The sequence below is a fragment of the Fistularia commersonii genome, chromosome 15, assembly GCF_037954325.1.
Source record: "Fistularia commersonii isolate RoL2024-O1a breed Wild chromosome 15, RoL_Fcom_v1.0, whole genome shotgun sequence".
Lineage (NCBI taxonomy): Eukaryota > Metazoa > Chordata > Actinopteri > Syngnathiformes > Fistulariidae > Fistularia > Fistularia commersonii.
The window spans coordinates 5,685,304-5,706,411 of NC_141298.1; the positions used below are offsets into that span (position 1 = coordinate 5,685,304).

Below are 21,108 nucleotides of genomic sequence, written 5' to 3' on the forward strand. Positions count from 1 at the left end.
TTTCACTCAAGCTATTTAATGGTCAATTGTTTTCTTCTCATTTAGACAGTATCATCACACCATCAATATTCTGTAGCTTATTTTTGCAGGTCAGCATTGAATGTAAGTGATGGGTTAACTTAGTGAAACCTTTCAAATCTAACAGACCATAGGGAACGGTTAATATGGATTTGTGGCCATTTTTGAAATCAAAGGAACAAAAGTGCTGAGTTGTACTCTCCTTACTGAGGCAGTATCCAGGTTTAAGCAGCGCCACTGATAATAGTACAATTTGGCTAATCTGATAAACTATTCCAGTTTATAGGTGCTAAATTGGGGATGGGGTTTTAGAAATAAAAAGAAATACCCTTTACACTGGATTTCAGAACAGAGGCTGGACATTACTGCAGAGTGCCTGACATTTAAGGTTTCATCAGCAGGAGAGAGACTGCAGCAGGGAGGAAGAATGCAGTCCGAGGGACATTACGAAGCGACTTTAACAGAGCTTCATTCATAGAAAACCAGCAGCACGCAGCAACCGAGCAATTTCTACAGAAGTCTGACCTTCCTCTATGGCTGCCTCCTTTCCATTGTATTATATTTCAAATGGCGTCCAGCCGCTCCTTATGCTAACCGAAAGCAGCAAGCTATATGCGTTTAATAATATACGTAGAATATGTACTCGCAACATTTTTCTATTTTTTTTTGTTTGCATTTATCAAACACCTTATTTTAATTCTTTATTCACTGTATTAGTGAACTGTTTGCTGGGGGACATTTTAGGTCATAGTTCTAATTTTAAAAGCTATTGCTGCTTCGGTAATGTCTTATTTTATTTATTTACATTGATTTGTAAAAAAAAAAAAAAAAAAAAAAAAAAAAAACCTTCTTGCATGTCCTAAATCTGTCTTCCATTGCCCCCCCAGTTGGATCTGACCGCAACACTGGCAACAGAAAATTGTATATTCAAGATAATTAACTACTCTTTAATAGTCCTTTGCAGTAATAAAATTTGTTTTTTGCATTCAAATATTGAATTTATATCTAAACCTGTGTTATTGACCTTTGTAAAATAGGGTGTTTATTGTGTGAAAATGGTAGGGGGCTTTCATGTTTTCTCTCTGTAAGGTAGATAGAGACATAGAGACATATTAATCACAATGACAGATCTGGAGCATTATATGGTAATATTAGCCACTGGGATCATGAGCAGTTCCCTGATCAGCTTTAGTGGTGAAACCATTAAAATTCATGGCCGACATGTTTTCAGAAACAGATCAATTTGATCAACATACTGTCTCACTGCATTAATACGACCCCTTCTCTTCCAACCTCATTTATCCAACAAAGGTTAAAGTAACCACATCCCTTTGTCGAAACACCTGCCCAGCAGTATGTAAACACTATCATAATTCTGCCCTTCCACAACCAAGGCTTTCACAGATGAGGAGTTATGGATCGATGATAAGCGTCAATAACATTTTTTTTCCTAAGGTACCACTGAAAAATGATAAAACGGCACTGCCCACTGATTAATATGCATTCTTTAATGTAAACATCATCAGACACTGGCAGTTGACTGCGTTATTCAAGCATTGACATGGTTGTCCCAGGCACTCAAGCTCTTCCTTGATTAGTGTTTATTGAAACAAGGCGGATCTATTTCAAGATCATAGCTGATTCAAAAACAAGCTCATCAAGCATAAACTGATCTTCTGCCTGTATCACGATTCAGACCCTGAAGGTCCTTGTAAAGTATTTCTGCAGTCAGGATTCTTGGATCCCTTCTAGAAGTTACACAGATGCAATTGAAAATTGCTTTCATATGATCAGACAAGCTGCCTGTAGGTATTCTTATTCATGATTCATTTCAAGGTTTATTTATGCTCCTCTATTTGGTGCGCTAATACATCGTTTTCAAACACTAAACCAAAACACACAAAGTCTCCATACACCATATCCTTAAACCTAACATGGGTGCAATACAGTCACTAGAGTACTGTATCAGAATCAAACAAAGACATAGTTAATGTGACGGTGATAATGCTAAGAATGAAACAAGGGCTTTCACATATTTTATATCTTCTGCCCAATCAAATCTAATGATTCAATGGCCGTTTGCATTTACCCCAATAACCATAGAAGAGGGGATAGGAAGGGAACCTTTTACCTTGTCAGGCAGGTTAATGATGGGCTCTGGTTCTCCTGGTGGCCCACTGTGGCCTAGAAGGACTTGGAGGAAGTAGCGGCTACTTGCAGCAAGAACAGCCCTGTGTGCTCGCACCTCCCTGCCTTCTACTAGTAATGTCACATCGCACAGGATGCCCTGGCGCCGTTGCTCCTCCAGGCTCAACAGTACATTGGCACAGTGGACCTTGGACTCATACACGTATACTGGTGCTGCCACCTCACCGTCCCGATCCTCGCCTGCCGACATCACTCCCTCTAGGGCCCTGGAGACAGGAGAGAGAGAGAGAGAGAAAGAGAGAGGAGGAAAACATGCCAATTAACTACAAAGAGCAATCTCTGCATACCTGGTCAATACTACCATATTTATTTTCATTTGACAGGTGTTAACATATTCTTATTCATAAGTTGAAACTGTTGTTATTTTCAGATTTCAATTAAAGTTCTCAGTTTTAATCAAACGATAAGTCCTAACTAAGTAAGACGCATTGATTTCATTTGATTAAATTTGGCCATATTAAAGTAATCAATACAACTGCATACCGAGCTATTACTGGAAGTTTGTTAAAAAATTAATCTGATCAAATCAAATAAATTTCTCATACAATTCTACGAAGAAATGTAATTTCTACAACAGAGGCTTTGTCTCTTGCTATGTAACTTATTCGTTGATTGAATTTTTTCAATTTTTTGCCACAATGAGTCATATGGTTAATCTAGCAGGATATCAAAACAGTTATTCTATAATTATCTCAATGATACTTTACATTAGATCTAAATCTTGTATATCCAAGCTACTGCTACTACAGGATTTAGGGTGCTCCTTGAACCAGTGAAAGCTACATCTGTGACTGCAACAAAGAGTGTATCATATTCACCCTCTATCAGGCAGAGTATACAAGGCACAGGACATGCAGGTACTTCTGTACAAACTGATTGCATTTCAAATTAATATCAGGGTTTGTAGTGTCTCATATTCGCACACATTGAAAAATATTATAAATAGTAGTAATACATATATATGTATACATATTTCAATTGTGTAAGATTTTGCGAAGACTCCATTGATAGCATGGTTTACTTTTATTTGTAACAGTGTACAATACAAACACGTGTGTGGAAATAACAGAGATAGATGGATCTTAAAGAAATTGCTAAATAGATATAAAGCGCCCCTCCATATTGATTTTAGGCAGCCCTATCCAGAGGCATTTCATTATGTTTCATTTCATTGCTCTTGTACATAAAGCCCCCGACACAGACAGCTGAGCATGCAGTCTGTCTTATCAGCCCTGGGCTGTGTGTGTGTGTGTGTGTGTGTATGTGTGTGTGTGTGTGTGCGCGCACACAGAACTGGGGGGGCTGCTTTCTGCTGACTCATGGCTTTGGGAGAGGCAGAGCCCTGCACTGGGGGGGTTGCTGCAATACTGTACTGGTTGGACTCCCTACGGCCATCAGGCATTTCACCTCAGCAATCATAGATGATCTCTTGTTCCCCTTCAGGGGCAAATTCTGTCTCATACCATTCTCTGCTTTTGTGATACTAGCGCATACCTCCCCACCACCATTAACCATTTGTATTGCTGTGTTAATATTACTCCAGCTATTCTCCATGTGACGTTAAAACTTAATAAAGGCATTTGCTTTATTACTCTATTAGCCTATTAGTTTTACTTCATTCTTCTGTCTAAGGTTAAAAATAGCGGCTCTGTTCTGAAGTAGCACTTCACACTCAGCCATATCAACTGTTCCCCTCTTTTTCCAAATAATAACACCCATACCCAAAGAGTATTCTGTTCTGTGAAAGTCTCAGCCTACTCCTGCTTGAATATATTAAAGAGCCACAGCTTTGACATTATATTATCTGCTCAACACACATAAAAGTGGTAAAGTAACAACTCATCACAGTAGAAAAAATGCAAATGCTGACCTGATAGGGATCTTTTCTTCTTGAGACATCCATCTGAACTAAATTATCAAATATTGTTATCAAATATCAAGTTCTGGTGGAGTATATGTGGTAAATGGTTGGTTGGAAAACATCGTGGTTTGGGATGAAGTTATGACAGATAAAATTTACAAAATCAGATACAGATGGGACTTGATTACACATTTCAAAAGTTATTTTTTTAATAAAACAAAAGTCAGAAACAATGTAGCCTTGGATAATGTTTTGAAATGAAAAGTTACTGAACTCAGTAGGCGGCAAGGTGTCTTGCTGTAGTTTTGTTATTTGAAAATACCTACTACCAAATCAGCCCGATTCCTTGGAAAGCTGTATTTGGTGACAGAAAGGCACCACACAGCATTCACTAGAAAGCAAACCCAAGATCCTGTAAGTGTGATTCAATTCGATGGAGGTCAGTAAGAATTCATTCATTCAGACGACATTCGTCACTTTCACAGGCATACCTTTGTGGTCTCAATGCAACTCCTTGTTATTTTTTTCAGATATTAATTCAAGCCCTTTGTCAAGCTCTATGCCAAATCGAGAATTGATAGAATAGAATAAAATATTCCTTTAATCATTGCACAGGTGGGAAATTTCAATAAAAGTAGATGGCAAACGTTATTTCTACACCTTTTAAAATTGCAATGTACTGCCAAAATGACTGAAAACCCAACAGCAATCCAGTAGTTTGTGTTATTTAGTGTGTTTATTTGGCTTGAGAGTATGGTGTGTATCCAGGGGGGGGCTCTGTGGTCAGTACTGATTTCAAGAACTGAAATTCCATTGAAAGCACAGAAATGCTTTTCACATCCCCTCTTTTGAATGAACAGGGTCTTTGTCAATTAAAACTATAGTTCTCTGTTTGTTTCCCTCCTCAAGCCTCTGGCTAAAGTGTTCTGAGACTGTTGAGGAGCTTTGGTAAACAAGGCATTGCCAGTGGTTTCATCATCTTGTCTGAACTGTGCTTTAATATGAGTGGAGGGAAACAGACCGAGCTGACCGACAGCCAACTGATATCCACAATTACCAATCTGAAATTAACAGTGAGGAGAAGGAAGGACTTAACTCTTCCATTGCATCAAAGTGATAAAATAATATCACATTGCCATACATTAAAGTCATTCGGCAGACGCTTTTATCCAAAGCGACTTACAAAAAGTGCAATTCAGTCACCAGGGCATCATGCATTCCCTGACCACCCAGAGCCTCTCAACTCCTCCCTGAAAATCATACAACACTCCTCCCTTTTCAGCTTCCACCACTTTGTACTCTGCTCTGCCTTTGTCCTCTTAATTTTCCTTGTCACCAGAGTCACCCTACAAACCACCATCCTGTGCTGTCTGGCTATACTCTCACCTACAACTGCTTTGGAGTCACTGTTCTCTTTCAGATTACCTCATCTAAATATGATGTAGTCTACCTGTGTGCTCCAGCCTTTGCTCTTACAAGTTACCCTATGTTCCTATCTTTTCTGGAAAAAAGGGTTCACTAAAGCCACTTCCATCCTTTTCTGCAGAGTCTACCACCATCTGTTCCTCTGCATTCCAATCCTGTACACCAAATCTGCCCATCTGTTTGTTTTGGGGCGTTGTCTTCTGTGGCCCTGTTTTCCATATTTATGTGTTACAGGTAGTTCCAAGCAGCTGAGAGCGTTTTGGTAATTGATTGCAGTTCCCTATTGGTCCTGGCAAGGGTGCTGGCCTTTTAATGCTGGCCATGATGTCATTCCAGGAGGGAGATGCTAGGAGCCAAGCACTTTATACTTTCTATTGTGTTTTTTTGTGTGCACTTAATAAATACTCGCTATATCTCTGTAACTTGTGTCTGCATACTTTTGTTTCCAACCTTTTATGTGGTCTCACAGCCCTAGACAGGGACCTAACAATGCCCTCTGAAGTCTGCACCAATTACCACAATAATCTGAATCACTTCATCTAACTCATTCCAGAATTTCTCCTCCTCTAACTCACATCCCACCTGTGGGGTATAGCCATTAACAACATTGAGCATCACACCTTAAATTTCCAGTTTCAGACTCATAAGTCTATCTAACACTCTTTTCACCTCCAGAATATTCCTCGCAAACTCCTCCTTTGAGGTAACTCCTACTCCATTTCTCTTCCTGTCAGTACCATGATAGTACAACTTAAAGCCTGCTCCTAAGCTTCTGGTCCAGGCCTGGCCAATCTGTGGCTCCAAAGCCACATGCGGCTCTTACGTTCATGTTGATTTTTGTGGTTGTGTGGGGGGTTTTTGCTATGTGCGGAGAACGCTGGAGCGGCCGCGATAGCACAAGTAAAAACACACAAAGACAAAATTCGAAATGAACTTAAGAGCCATGTGCGGCTCGGGAGAAACAGGTTGGCGAGGCCTGTTCTCGTCTTACTACCTTTCCACCTGATCTTCTGGATGCACAGTATATCCACCTTCCTTCTCTGCATCATTTCAACCAACTCGTTACCTTGTCCTGTCACAGTACTGATATTCAAAGTCCTATTCTTAGTCCCGGACTCTTGCCTTTCTTCTTCTCTCTCTGCTTCCAAACACACCTTTCTCCTATCCTTCTTCAACCAACAGTAGTCCAGTTTCCACTGGTACCCTGTAGGTCATCGGTACCAATGGCGGTTGTTGTGAACCCAGGTCTCGGCTGATCAAGTACGAGATTATTAAAATGGAGAAGTATATCAATCACAAAAATGTACAAAATCCAGAACCATACACTTGATATGAATAATATCTGAATACACTTAACACATAATATAATCTATGACTTCACCTTGTTTGTTAACAGGTTTGCCCCCTGGGAAGAAATAATTGATAGTCAATTTGTGATTGAATTAAATTAAATCGATCGTCTGCCGCAATGTCTCCAATGGTGCGGGAGGATGCTTGTCAGACCTGGCAGACCCAAACGTAATGTGAGGGTCTGCTGGAGTCTAGCAGAGTCCCCTTTCAGAAGGAGTTTCAACTCCTACCTCCGGAGGAACCACAACAAAGTCCTGGGGGGGGGGCATTGAGTCCGAATGGGCTTCCACTGTTGGGGCGGCAGACCAAAGCTGCAGCTGTAAGGCGGTCGGCACCTGTCGGGGCAGCAACCCTCGAACCCGGTGCTAGACCCCAGCAGTGAGGAATGCCATCAAACTGGAAGAAGGAGTCCTATTGGGCCTTTCTGGTTTGTGGGGCTCTGGAGACAGCTGACAGCAAAAACTTGGGCATGGGAGGAGTTCGGGAGACCATGGAGAATGACTTCCAGTGGGTGTTCAGGAGTTTCTGGTCCACCATCCGGTGGCTCAGGAGGAGGAAGCAGTGCTCCATCAACAATGGGAGCCAGGCGCTGTTGATCTCAACTCGAGACGTTGTAGATCGGTGGCAAGAATACCTTTCCGAGACCTCCTCAAACCTGTTGAAACGCCTTTCAATGAGGAAGCAGAGCAAGGGGACTCCAGAGCGGACACAGCCAATTCCAGGGCTGAAGTTGCTGAAGCAGTCAAAAAGCTCATCAGAAGCGGGGCCCATCTGGCGGTGGATGAGGTCCACCCGGGTTCCTCAAGGCCCTTGATGCTCTGGATGCTACGGACCAGCTCTACACTCTTGGCAGGGTTCTCGAGGGGGCGTGGGAGTTTGCCCAACCCCTCTACATGTGTTTTATGGACCAGTAGAAGGCACTCGACTGTGTCCCGCAGGAAATCCTGTAGGGGTAGGGCTCCGGAGTATGGGGTGCCGAACCCTGTCATACGGGCTTTTCGGTACCTGTATGATTGTTGTCGGAGCTAATGCCACATTGCAAGTCGTAAGTAGGAGCCATTGTCTGGGAGAGTTGGACTCCGCCAAAGCTGCCCTTTGTCACCGATTCTTTTCATCACTTTTACGGACAGAATTTCGAGGCTCAGTCAGTGCGTCGAGGGGATTCAGTTTGGTGGCTGCAGGACTGAGTTTCTACCTTTTGCAGATTATGGTTCTGTTTGCTTCATCAGGCCATGATCTCCAGCTCTTGCTGGAATGGTTTGCAGCCAAGTGTGAAGCAACCGGGATGAGGATTAGCACCTCCAAATCTGAGACCATGGTGCTCAACAGGAAACAGGTGGAATGCCCACTATGGGTCGGGGTAGAAGTTCTGCACAAAATGGAGGCGTTCGGTGCAGTGTCTGCAGCAATGCAGACTCTGTACCGGTCTGTCATGGTGAAGAGGGAGCTGAGCCAAAAGGCAAAGCTCTAAATTTACTGGCCAAGCTACGTTCCCACCCTCACCTATGGTCACGAGCTGTGATAAGTGACCGAAAGAACAAGATCGCGGATACAAGTGGCCGAAATGAGTTTCCTCTGTAGGGTGGCCTGACTCTCCCTTAGAGATAGGGTGAGATAGGGAGGAACACGGAGTAGAGCTGCTGCTCCTCTGCATGGAGAGGAGTCAGATGAGGTGGCTTGGGGATCTGGTCACAATGCCTCCTGGACGCCTCCAGGGGGAGGTATTTTGGGCATGTCCATCGCGGAGGAGATGGCGGGGAAGACCCAGGACACGCGGGAGAGACTATGTCTCCAGGCTGACCTGGGAATGTTGGACCATGTAATGGGGGAGAGGGAGGTCTGGGCCTCACTGCCTCTGCACCAAAAACAGTCTTGGTGCCACTTTAAAAGTTTTAAATACCATTATATGGCCACATTTTGTCAACTCCTGCAGGTATTTTTCAAAGCAGAGTTGTTCATTTCAAGCTCAGAACAAAAGCAAGTTTGTGAGCTTTAAATATTACTGTCAGTGTCTCTTCATGGGATGCATCTCCATTTTGGGGAGCTTAGTTTCTAATGAAAGGGTTACCAACAGAGTACAGCTTCTGTATTTAAACTCTAATAAGTAGTGTTTTTTGTCTATGTCACAAACACTTACAACAAATCCTTTCAATGTTTCCTGGTTGAACAGCCAGTATAATACATCACCCCTGAAACCAAATCAACAGGCAAAACAGAAAACAGTGCCCTCAACAGATTCCAACCCTCCCTCCTCAAGGACAAGCTGCTGAGTACACAATTACATCCTGACATCACTACCTGGATTCTGGACCACCTCACAGGATGGCCGCAGCATGTCAGGGTGGATGCCAGTGTTTCCAAGGCCGTGGCGTGCAGCACACCTCTGACTTCCAGTACAACTCCAGTTCCTGCCACGTCCAGAAGTTCTCACATGACTCTTCCATTGTTGGATGCATCAACAATGACGGCGAGGAGAAGTACAGGGATCTGATTTTTAGTTTTGTTGCGAATGGAGCAACCAGAACCACCTCCTACTCAAAATCGCCTAGACCAAGGGGGTGGTTGTGATTCTTCCAGAAGAATCTTAGGAGACAGGTACCAATCACCATCCAGGGTGACGGGGTGGAGACAGTGAACTCCTACAAGTACCTTGGGTTCCACACTGACAATAAACTGGACTGGACACACAACACAGATCCACTCTACACGAGGGGTCAGAGCAAGATGTTCTTCTTTAGGAGACTGAGGTCTTTTGGCGTCTGTGGTGGACTCCATTGGTAGCCATTGGTAGCCTGCGCACTCTTCTTCCCTGTATCGTGCTGGTTGGGGGTTGCCAGGACTGGTGAGGTCAACAGGCTCAACAAGCTGGTGAGGAAAGCCTGCACGATGGTGGGACTGAACCTGGACCATCTCCAATCAGTGGCAGAGGGGAGGGTGAAGGACAAACTGGGATCTATCCTGAACAATCCTTCCCATCCCCTGCATGGCGAGTTGTGGCTGATGGGCAGCTCTTTCAGCCAACGGTTCATCTCACCCTGATGCGGAACTGAACCCTTTCGACGTTCTTTTGTGCCCACAGCCAGCAGACAACTCTGACCAGCCAGAGGTGCATCAGTGCTACTACAACCTCAAAACCTCACCCCATTCACAACCTAACCCATTCATTCATTTGTCATGCCCTGACTGTGTTGTGTTTTTTATCCTTTCGGTCTTAGCCCACTCACTTCCTGCCTATTTTTGTTTATATATTTTATTCTTATCATTGCTATTGTCACACTGTTTATGTTTAGTTTTGGTTGTCTACTTTCACCCATACTGTCTTCCTTGATGTTATTGCTGTTGTTCTCTCAGCTGCCTATTTATTTTGGGATGTCTCTTGGTTTTTCTAATAGTCTCTCTATTTATATTTATATTCATATTTATTTGATACTTATAATCTGTTATAATCTCCGATGGGGATCAAAAAAGTTTATTGTATCTTATCTTATCTTATCTTATCTTATCTTATCTTATAGTCTGTCCAGGAGTTTAGTCCAGTCCAAGTAGCACTGCCAGTTCTCCATATAGCACAGCTGTCCTGGATGCTCAGCACTTTACCCTCATCAGAACCTTGCTCTCTTAGCCTACATTCAAGTTGGCAGAGGCATCAATCAAACAGCCTCATCTAAGGACATGCAAACCCTTGAGAAATAGAGTGAGCAAAGGTGGCCACAGAAACACGCAAGCACACACATATGTACACACGCACACACGCACACACACACACACACACACAAAGCCCTACAGGCACAGTAGAAACATCCAGGAGTGAATTATTCATCACAGGAACAGCAATGCTCTAGACCCTAAATACACACACACACACACACACACACACACACACACACACATACACACACACATTAATTAACAAACACTAATAATTCACCATAGTTACAGAAAGTGTGTGTGTGTGTGTGTGTGTGCGTGTGTGTGTGTGTGTGTGTGTGTGTTGGGGGGGATGTTCTGGTTTCACTATGTCCTACTTTTCTCCCTGCCCTGATTATGTCTTATTTCTGATGGAGTCTGTGGGGTATACTGCATAGTGCACATACATGTACTGTATACCCTCTAAGCGTGAGTGTGTATGTGTGTGTGTGTGCGCCAACACATACATATTTTGAGATATAGAATTCGAGAACGTGATAAGAACTGGTCACAATTATTTTCTTCTAAGTATCACTGGCCAGCTTTTCCAGCTTCTGTCTTTCATGAAGACTTATAAGTGCCACATAATGACCTTTGGGACCAAGAGGAAACTGAGAAACAAAGAAATGGGACCTGAATACAGTAAGTGTGATACTGTCTTTGCTCAGATGACGCCATCTTACACTTGTTTGAATATTCCTGCATGCTGGACTGTCCATCCCACTTCACTTAAAATAACACCACATGTGCACTTATGACTGTAAATTAAGTAGTCTGAGACAAAAGGAAAATCCCCAAATTACAATTATTATGACAATTAAGTATAAATGCTGTAAAAATAATAAGGTGGAGCCAAAGTTATAGTAGTAATATCTGGTTTTAATGGTCATTATTCCAGGTAACTTAACATTTCACAGGTCTGTATTTTAAATAGAATAAAACCTATTTGTAAACATGTACATTTTAATGTGAAATGACCAACATGTTTACTGAATACTGAAAAAGTTTGGGTTTTACTATCTACAGAAACTTTAAGAAAAAAATATACATATATATTTATTTATATTAAATGATGCTGACTTATAAGTTAATAAGTTAACTAACTACCACTTTACTCATGACATTTTCTCAATTATATATAGAAAAAATCAAGTGATGAAAGGAGGAACTGAATGAAAATAGGAGTAGTAAATCAGCAGAAAAAATATAAGCAAAGAGTGGACAAAACAAAAAAATCCAGATTGCAAGACAATTTATCTTCTGATTGCCTCTGTTCAGTGCTCATCAAGATCATAATGACTAATTTCGGTTATTGTATTTCAGCTAAATTTTTGCGATTGAGACATACTTCTGCTTCAACTTAACACAAACCCAACACTATAGCAAGTGGAAGTGCTGTTTACATTCAAACTTGTGCATGTACTAATATGTTTGTACAATTTTTTGACAGATCTAATTTTGAATGATCTTTTATAATCTCCATTGGGCTTTGAAAAAGTATACGGTAAGAGATAATACAATTATCATAATGATTTAAAAAAGTCCAAAGAGTCTTAAACAGCAATTTATACTACTATGTGCAATATTTCAAAATGTCCTGTTATTGTGAGTCTGTGTCCTTAGAGATAGGCCTTAGGGTGCCTCAGGGTGCCTGCCATCTCGATGTGCAACATGTAGAGCCACCAAGTATAACAACAGGAGGATGGATCCAGGAATCCTCTGATGCTTTCATCGTCAAGGTCACTTTGAGTGATTTTAACTGATGATGTATGAGGTAAAAAACACAATCCATTCACTGATTAAACTCCTGCAAATAAATAAAGCTGAAAGTTGAGAAGAGAATTCCTCAAAGCATTTCACAGCTAAAGATAGTGCCAAGTGCTGGCTTCATTACCAGGGCCCTCCTTTGGGAGTTCCTATGCTCCGGAAATATATGGCTATGACATCAGCATCTCCTGTTCGACAATGAGTCTTTGTTAGTAAAGCAGTCCTTTGCTTGCTCTGTGGTCATTGAAACCCTGATAAATGACCTCTGAGGTCATAGATAGCAGTGTTTGCTCAGCCCTCAGCCTCCTTCCACCCTGTATAACTCATCCTAGTATTGTCAAGTGCAATTGGATTTAGTGCAAATGAAACCTCTTCATCCCTCAGGCATGAAGCCAGCTCTCTTGACAGAGTGATCATGTGTCAGAGGACTCCTGCATGTGTGTGAAGGGCAAACGGCATGATGTAGGAGTGAGGGATGATGAGCAGCAAATGGACTGGTAGGGGTTGGAGGGTGGCAAGTGGAGGAAAGACATGTTGATATGAACAGAGGGGAGTGGTGGTAATATGTGTGTTAGAGGTTGCATTTAACCAAGGATTAAGTTACAATCTATACATCCTGAATTGCTGACCCAACTACTTTGCTTCTAGCGTCCACCATGACCCTCCATCAATACATTCACCCACTTTATCCTACAAGTCCACATAGACATGACCATGATTCCCCTTACCAATAGGTCTTTGTTCTGTACACTACATTTGAGTGTCTAACAGTCTCTTTGTTAGCTATAATCGCTTCAGCAAGGTCTACCAGGGAGCACAAATGCAGTCAGTTTTTAACTATGGGTGCAATTAATCATCTATTGTGTTTACAGAGTTAATTTTTTTGGATCAACCATATGATGTCTACATGATTTTTCCAGTTACACAGCTCTACTCATTTGTGTATGGCTGTGTGTTTGCTAAATATATTTGTCCAAATATTTGTCCAAATATAAAATGACCTAGATTATAAAGTTACCCTTTTTTTAATTGTCATTGTGTTTGTAGACCAGTTTTTGTTTTTATTAAGCTGAAATTATCTGAAAGAAGATTTTATAATGACTACTTTCTGACTTTCTTCTTGGGCACAGTGAGGGATGTAATCTCATTAAAGTGAAGGAAGCTGTCTCCCAGTCAAGTCATTGATGAGTTGGTCCCTATTCTCTTATTCAACCAAGATTTTGATGGTAAATTAATTGCAATTTTTTTTTTTTTTTTTTTGAAGGAGCTCTACATTCATCAGTCGAAAGACACTACCCTCCACTTCTACAATCCAAGAAATTTCTTCTGTCTCACTCATTACTTACCATTCTTTGAAATGGTGTCAGATTACTTTTGACCTTGATGTTGGGTACATTCAGCTCAATGGGTCTATTACAGGACCTCCAGGTCAATGACAGCTCTGGTAACTTGTAGTTACCGGCTCTACTCAGGCCCACGGTTGGATCTTCTTTTGCAGTTACTATTTTTAAAATGGCCTGTTTGGGCTTCCCATCTTCTAATATTATATTCTGTCTCACTGTCTTTCTTGTGTGCTAGAGAATTTTTTTGTCAACTTAACTGCAATATCATCATTATCTGAGTTTGCTTCATGAACACATTACAGCTTAACTTGTCTGATTTTCTCAAAATAATCCCTTTTTTTGTTTTTGCAAGTCTGCTTCAGTCAATATTTTTTTGATTATCCATTCACTTTCTTATGTTGGTGCTTCACCAGGTGCTGAGGACTTAATATACCAGTATATACTTTGCAGTCAACAAACAGTTCCCTGATAAAATGCTAAAGCGAGATCAGTCGGAAACTTGTGGATTAAGAAGTGAGAATAATGACAGTACTTTAGGTGATAAAAGAAGATATGCAACCATATCTTTTGGACTAAGTTCTGATTTATTGCCACAACAGAGTGCTGTTGCTTCTAAGTGTAGTTCTCAGATAAGGAGATGAGCAGATAGAACTGTCATGGAATAGTTATCTCACCGGCGCTCATGAAGTGAGACTGAAACAGTGCTGACATTTGAAGGAATGAAGAAATTAGGCTAATAAAACACTCACTTCTAAAATATGGTGCCTACAGGTTTCAAAATCCAAAAGACCTTCTTCAGGTAGACCAAATAATATGAAGACACTAATATTTCAGTTTCAATAGAGACTATATAGACTGATTTTGACCACTGTACACCACGCATGGGTCTGCTTGCTCTGCCTTCTCTTACCGAATCCTCTGACACGAACAAATAAATTTTCAAGATTCAGTGTCTTGAACACCCTGACCAAACAGCTAAAAAAATATTTTCATTTTTGATGATTTTTCACATTTGTGTTCCTAAAAATCTTAACTTCTGGTGCATGATTACTAGATTTTGTTTAATTTGTAATTAATTTTAACAAAATCACTTGAAAAATATGGGTGGAAATACACTGATTAGACTGATGGGAAATTGGCTGGATATCATCTTGAGATTTTTAGACAAGGGGATTAACCAGGAAATTAGAAAAAAAATGATAAGAAAAAAGAATACACACCTTTATTATTTTATTATTGAAAGAAGAACAAGATACACTGTGCTAAAATATCTACTTTCCTTTACAGTAACTTACACCAGCAGCAATGAGTCCTGTATATATATATATAAATGACAGATGAAACTCCACACTTTTGTGCGTTTCAAGGGAAATAAATCTTTTTTGGGAAGAGCATTGCTAAATGAGTCATAAAAGCAGAAATGTTGAAGAAGAGGATTAGTTCATCTCCCGCACATGGCTACAGAGCGTAGGCGTGAAAATGATAATACATGTGTGGGCCACAAGGCACCCACTAAGTTTCCATGGAGAAAACTGACATGATTAACATCACCTTGATGAAATGTGGTTAATTCTGGAAGTCACTCGGATAATTTGCATTAAAGAAGCAGGTTCATGTTTCTGGCATACACCACAGTCGGGCTACAGCAATAACAGAAGCATGGGTGACTCACATATTTAACTTGTACATGGACTAGGAGATGTCCTGGATCCAGGTTTCCCATGATGGCTCTTGTGCTCTTTCTCATGTCAGCCTCAATGTTAGTGATGACATCACTCAACATATTAACCCAAAAATCATTGAAAAGTCAGCCCTGATCATGTGACTTTGATTTCACCTGCCTGAGAAATACAGTTGTAATTTGTGAGGACTTCCTATCCCCAGGGAGCTAGTCCATGGTCAATTTATGTTTCCTGACACTTCCTCTCCCTCCTCTTTGTTGTGTGGCAAGGCTGACATCACTTGGCCTCAAGCTGACAAGGAAGCATAAATGGGATCGGGCTTATCAGATTTCAGGGAAAGTCATTGAAGGTTTGGTTGAAGGAATTGGCCTTAGGATGGGACACTGGAATCCAAATTCACTTGTCAGTAAAAAGAAATTAAAAAAAGGCAGGGGGGGGGGGGGGGAGTAATTAATGGCCAAATACAACCGAAAATTCAACCTAACCCCACAATGTGTGTGCTTGAAATAAATATGATACAATGACAGTGTTATTACAAGTGTAAAGGCCATGTAACAACATGCAATCTAATCCTGGTATTTAGAAATAATACTTATTTAGGTAAGAAAAAAAGTTTATAGATTTAACTGATGAGTTAGCCAAAACTCCCCTCCCCATTCACAGCAGGAAGGCTGAAAATTTCAGATACTAAATGGTAAAAAACGTATCTTTATCTACTCACTTTACACATTCCAACACAAAGTGTGCGCTGAAGTACTTTCAAGTCATCCAAGTTGCTACCTGGTCTCACAGGGCAATACAGCACAGACTGACACATGTACAGTATATCAATTGCTGTGTTGTTTAGAGTGTTAATTAGACACGATGACGATAATTAGCCGGAGCCCCAAAGACCCTGAACAGCTAGCATGAACAGGAATTACAAGATAACACAGCGTTTAATGAAATTAACACAGCCAGAGTGAATCCGCTGCTTTGATGAAACAGTGCATGAGGCTGTGTTGGCGGGTTATATCTAAGAACACATGAATTAATGTCTAAAGAATGCAATTACAGCATTGCATATTTACTAATTTAACGGTTCACCACAAGCCAAGAGAGCATGGTTGTGTCCAGACAGTTATTATAGTGGCATTTTGACTTTTTCACTACAATGATTGTCAGAAAAGCTGTGGGTATATTCTGTGCACATACCACCCACTGCAATATGTGTGTGCACTGAAGCATTTGGCAAATATTTTGACACTCCGACTGCGTACAACAGCAGCCTCTAATCATAAGAACTGAAGAGGGATTATCAATTTCATTTTGCAGCTAGCAAAGATGACTCAAAAATAGTTGAATTTGCAGAAACAATACATTTGGTGAATTGGAAGGAGAAAAAAAAAATTAATTAGCAATTAATAAATCTACGTTGCATGTTCATCATTGGTACATTGGTATCATTCGTACATTAAATTTACAAAAACAAAATATAATAATAATACAGAATATTTCATACCCATTGAGATATTATCATTTGAGATAATATTGGAAACTGTAGATTCTTTTTTTTTTCCAGGCAGCAGAGCCCATCAGTTTTTTTTTCTTAATTCGCAACGAAGATAATAATAATAATAATAATACATACGATTTGTATAGCGCTTTTCACGGTACACAAAGACGCTTTACAAGTTGACGACAGAAAAACATAGAACATAAACATTGTTAATGGGAAGAGCTGTAGATAAATGGATTTCTTATATGGTCTATGACTGACATCACAAACACTGCTCCCTCTCTTGCCTTATTTTTACAACGGTGATCAATAAATATATTAGTTAATGTCATTACGAAGGCTGTTTTCCAATCTGTGTTATTACTACATGTTCCAAAACATGAATCTGAAGCCCACTTAAGCTAGCCTTGCAGTACAAATCTTCCTGTGTTTTCTGTTGTGATTACCGGTATCTAGCTGTTCCATGTCGACAGCTGCTTTTGGTGCTGCTGGTAATTGCTGTTATATGGCAGTGTAACTTCTTGAGTATCAAACACCACATGCTCAAATGAATTGATAACTTTCTTCCTCTATACCTGATTTCCAGCCCAAGTTTCATCTTGGATTCAAATCCTTACCCAACCAATGCTTATTAACGAACACGGCAGACAGATGATGGTTATGAAATTTGCCTGCAACATCAGGAGTTGAGCTGTGTGATTGATCTGTTTTTGATGATGAATCCATTGCACAGTGCCTGTGACGCATTCTTCTGTCTCCCATTGAAGACCCTTAACCTCTTGCAATGACCATTTGTTCTATGTGATGGACAAACAAATCTCTGTCAGGGAATCCAGTAATTCTAGACCTGCCTGATTGCATTATTATGTTAGTCTCCAACAGTTGAATGGTTGACCTTTACATTGCAGATTGTGACACTACACACCTTCTCATTAATTTGCTTGAAATGAAAATGATCTCTGAGCTGACTGAAATCCTAAATCCACAATAAGCATAATTTGTAGTTGTAAGTAAAGGTTGAGTGTTACTGATTCTGCCACACAGATGTTTAGCCAAGCATGTATTGCCCTGATGTGCATGCTATTCTTATTCTATGTTTCATCTTCTCACCAGCACCCACTCATAGCTCCATGCTTTGTTTTGCCATCATGCTATGTTGGGTCTGGAAGCTGCTTCAAAGCAAGCCACATGGTTGCAAAGCATGACAAAGTGCTTGTTTATCACCTCCACTGCTGTAATCCCTCATAGCACACAAACCCTAATTGAATCACATCAAAGCCAAAGCCATGTCTTCTCTCAGTAACGGACATGGTGATGAATGTGAGGGTATGTTAATGTGTCTCGACAAGTGGAACCTCCACAACATCAAGCAGCCTTTACAGCTTCATTGGCACCATTACATCAGCCCACAATGTGCTTCAGAAGCAGGCGTACAGCAGGTCAGGAGACACTGCACATAAACAGCTGTGAGTCTGAGCATGCAAGATGGATCGTGTATGATTGTATCTTAAGTCACTTGGATGGCTTTGATATGTTTGCCATTCAATTCGAAGTCAAACTTGCATCTATAGCTGAGATTGACATTTTCAAGGTTTGCTTTTTAATGTTTTCACTTTCATATATGGTGCCCCTGCTTTCTGAATCGAGAAGGGGTGGGGTTTCTCCAGCTTCGTTCATAGGCTTTTCTTACCAAGCCTCAACCACACAGTGAACTACCGCCTCTCGTGGGAACAGGAGCTGTCAGTCCATCTGTGAAAAGGATTGGAATGAAACTTGGTCCTGAATTTCTATGCTGTAAATTGTATGAGATGTGTTTGCAACAGTACCTATACTGTAAATATATATCACTTTGACAGTAACAAACTACTGTTTGTCAGAGTGGAGATTTATTTGATCCTATAGCCATGGCCTGGTTGATTACTCTACGTCCAGCTGTAGCACACTGTTCTAGATGTCTCATGTTTCAATCTCTCTGATTATCCTCTGAGACGGAAAAGAACAGAATTTCAAAGGAAGGAAGAAATAAAGTTCAAACTGAGTTGAGCCATGACTACCACAGGGAAGAGACCAGAGGTATATCAGAACAGATCATTTCTAATCACCGAGTATTTACAGTATAGTGCATAGCCAAAGTCACATTGTGAAGCTAAAAACAAATTGAAAAAGATTTAAATTCATACAAATACTGTTTTGTTCATCTTGCAATTTCCATGAATTTCTGCACCTTGATGGTTATTCTCTTTAGTTATTTTAAGTAATTTAAACGAAATCATAGTCTATTCAGCAAGGCCAGTGTTTGATCAACAGTTGTGTTCTGTCCTTATGATCATGCTCGCAATAATTTTAAGATAGATAAGATAAGATAAAGTTTATTGATCCCCATATATAATATACAATCAAAACTAAAGAACAATGTAAATAGATTGGCAATAGCAAAGACAAGAATAAAATAAATAAACAAAAATAGGCAGGATGCGTGCAGACTGGGACCAACAAGGATAAAAAAAAAGACAGCAGAGTTAGAGCAGGACATGTGAATGGGTGAGCAAGTGAATGGGGTGAGGAAGTGAGGTTGTGGTAGCAGCACAGAACACCTCAGGCCGGTCAGAGTTGTGTGCCGCCCAGTCTGCTGTCAAACAGTCTGACGGCCATGGGCACAAAGGAGCATTGAAAGCGTTCAGTTCTGCACTGGGGTGGGATGAGCCGTTGTCTGAACGAGCTGCCCATCAGCCACAGCTCATTGTGCAGGGGGTGGGAAGGATTGTCCAGGATAGCTTCCAGTTTGTCCTTCACTCTCCCCACTGCCACCAACTGGAGATGGTCCAGGTTCAGTCCCACCACCGAGCAAGCTTGAGGTGTTTTGCTAAAGGTTACATCAAGTATGTTGGGGAGGTGTGAACTATGCAAATAGCATGCCAGACCACGTACATCCTACAGGTTCACTTCTAGAACATTACGGCTTTCTTAATATGTGATCATTTTAATCACTTTGTCTTTCTGTCTCATACGAAAGCAATGACTTGGACTGTTTGTTGAACCACAAAGGCATCTGACAGAGAAAATAATGCAGGTTATTTGTCCAATGAATGTTTAGATCTTGTAACCTAGATATAGTTGACAATTTGTATGTGCCACTTTGATGGTGTGAATGGTTGATGCACTACTTTGTGTTTTCAGGTTTTCATTACAGAGCATTTTGGAAGTAATAGAAAGGTAGATTTCTTTTCATGTTTGGACAAAGGCCTGCTGGTGCCATGTGATTCTCTACCCAGCAGCAATAGTAGATCTTGGTGGCTTTGAAAGCGAGTTGATTGTTGGAACGCAGATGGCAGGAGCTTCAGTTACACTGACTGTGCAACTGGCTGCCGTTAAGTAACCCGTCCAGACATCTCACATCTGACAGGACAGATTAGCTTCCCAAAGTCAGAACTCAACATGCAGAAACAACATTTAGTATTTATGTTTCAAATATCAAACATTGAGGTCTGTTCAAATTCTTGAATGTTTTAGATCAAGACTTGAATTTTTCTTCTACTTTTTTCCATTTACATATTTTTTATGCATTTTGGGTCTTATGAAAATCATTTGAAGTTAACATAGATAGACAACTACCTTCCTTAAGTTGTGAAAGACAAATTATGTTGAGTCCGTGCAAAGATAAGGTATTTATAAAATCGACAGCAGCAGCACAGGGCATAGTTGTATTTATCTAATTCCTGGAACCATAGGGAAGGTATGGAAGTACATTAAATATGCTTGACCACTTTTCCAATATAAGAGAAACAGTTTTATTGTTTTATTTCATTCAATCAGGTTTAAAATAATTCAAAACAAATCCATCTACCAGGCAAGTCACCTTAAAGTGCACTTTGCTATGACTGATGTAATTTCATTCATATATTACTATATAGAAAGGACTAAGAAATAAGTTACTCTGGGTTAATACATAAACTATGAATGAGATAGGACTGAAATCACTAGATGCATTTCAATAAGGCAACTTAATCTGGAATTCTACCATTCATTTTCAGAACAACATTTGTCCATTGAATACGCTGCACGACTTAAATTGAAGCATTGAATTAATGGGTATACATATAAACCAACAGAAAAGTATAGAAGCATCTGGCTGTTAGAATTCACACACAGCTACTATCCTATTTCGATGACAGAATCAACAGGCCTGCAGGCCTTTAGCTCAAGGTCTTGTGTGGTATTTTTGCTCCACGGTCAGGCAACATTGTCATGGATTACAGCTCAGAGTGCCAA

At 40.5% G+C, this 21,108-nt stretch overlaps 1 protein-coding gene across 2 annotated transcripts in view; it reads right to left on the bottom strand.

The window, feature by feature from the left end:
* The window catches only part of LOC147226282 (transcription regulator protein BACH2-like), a 44,285-nt gene that overhangs the window by 13,181 nt on the left and 9,996 nt on the right, over positions 1-21,108 (bottom strand). Inside the window, exon 2 of one of the 2 annotated variants that reach the window (XM_086160331.1) lies at positions 2,150-2,432. In XM_086160331.1, coding sequence (XP_086016457.1) covers positions 2,150-2,416 — 267 coding nt within the window. In that variant the 5' untranslated portion in view covers positions 2,417-2,432. Of the gene's footprint in view, positions 1-2,149; positions 2,434-21,108 lie in introns of those variants that run through there. The other variant, XM_086160332.1, reaches the window with a different exon arrangement.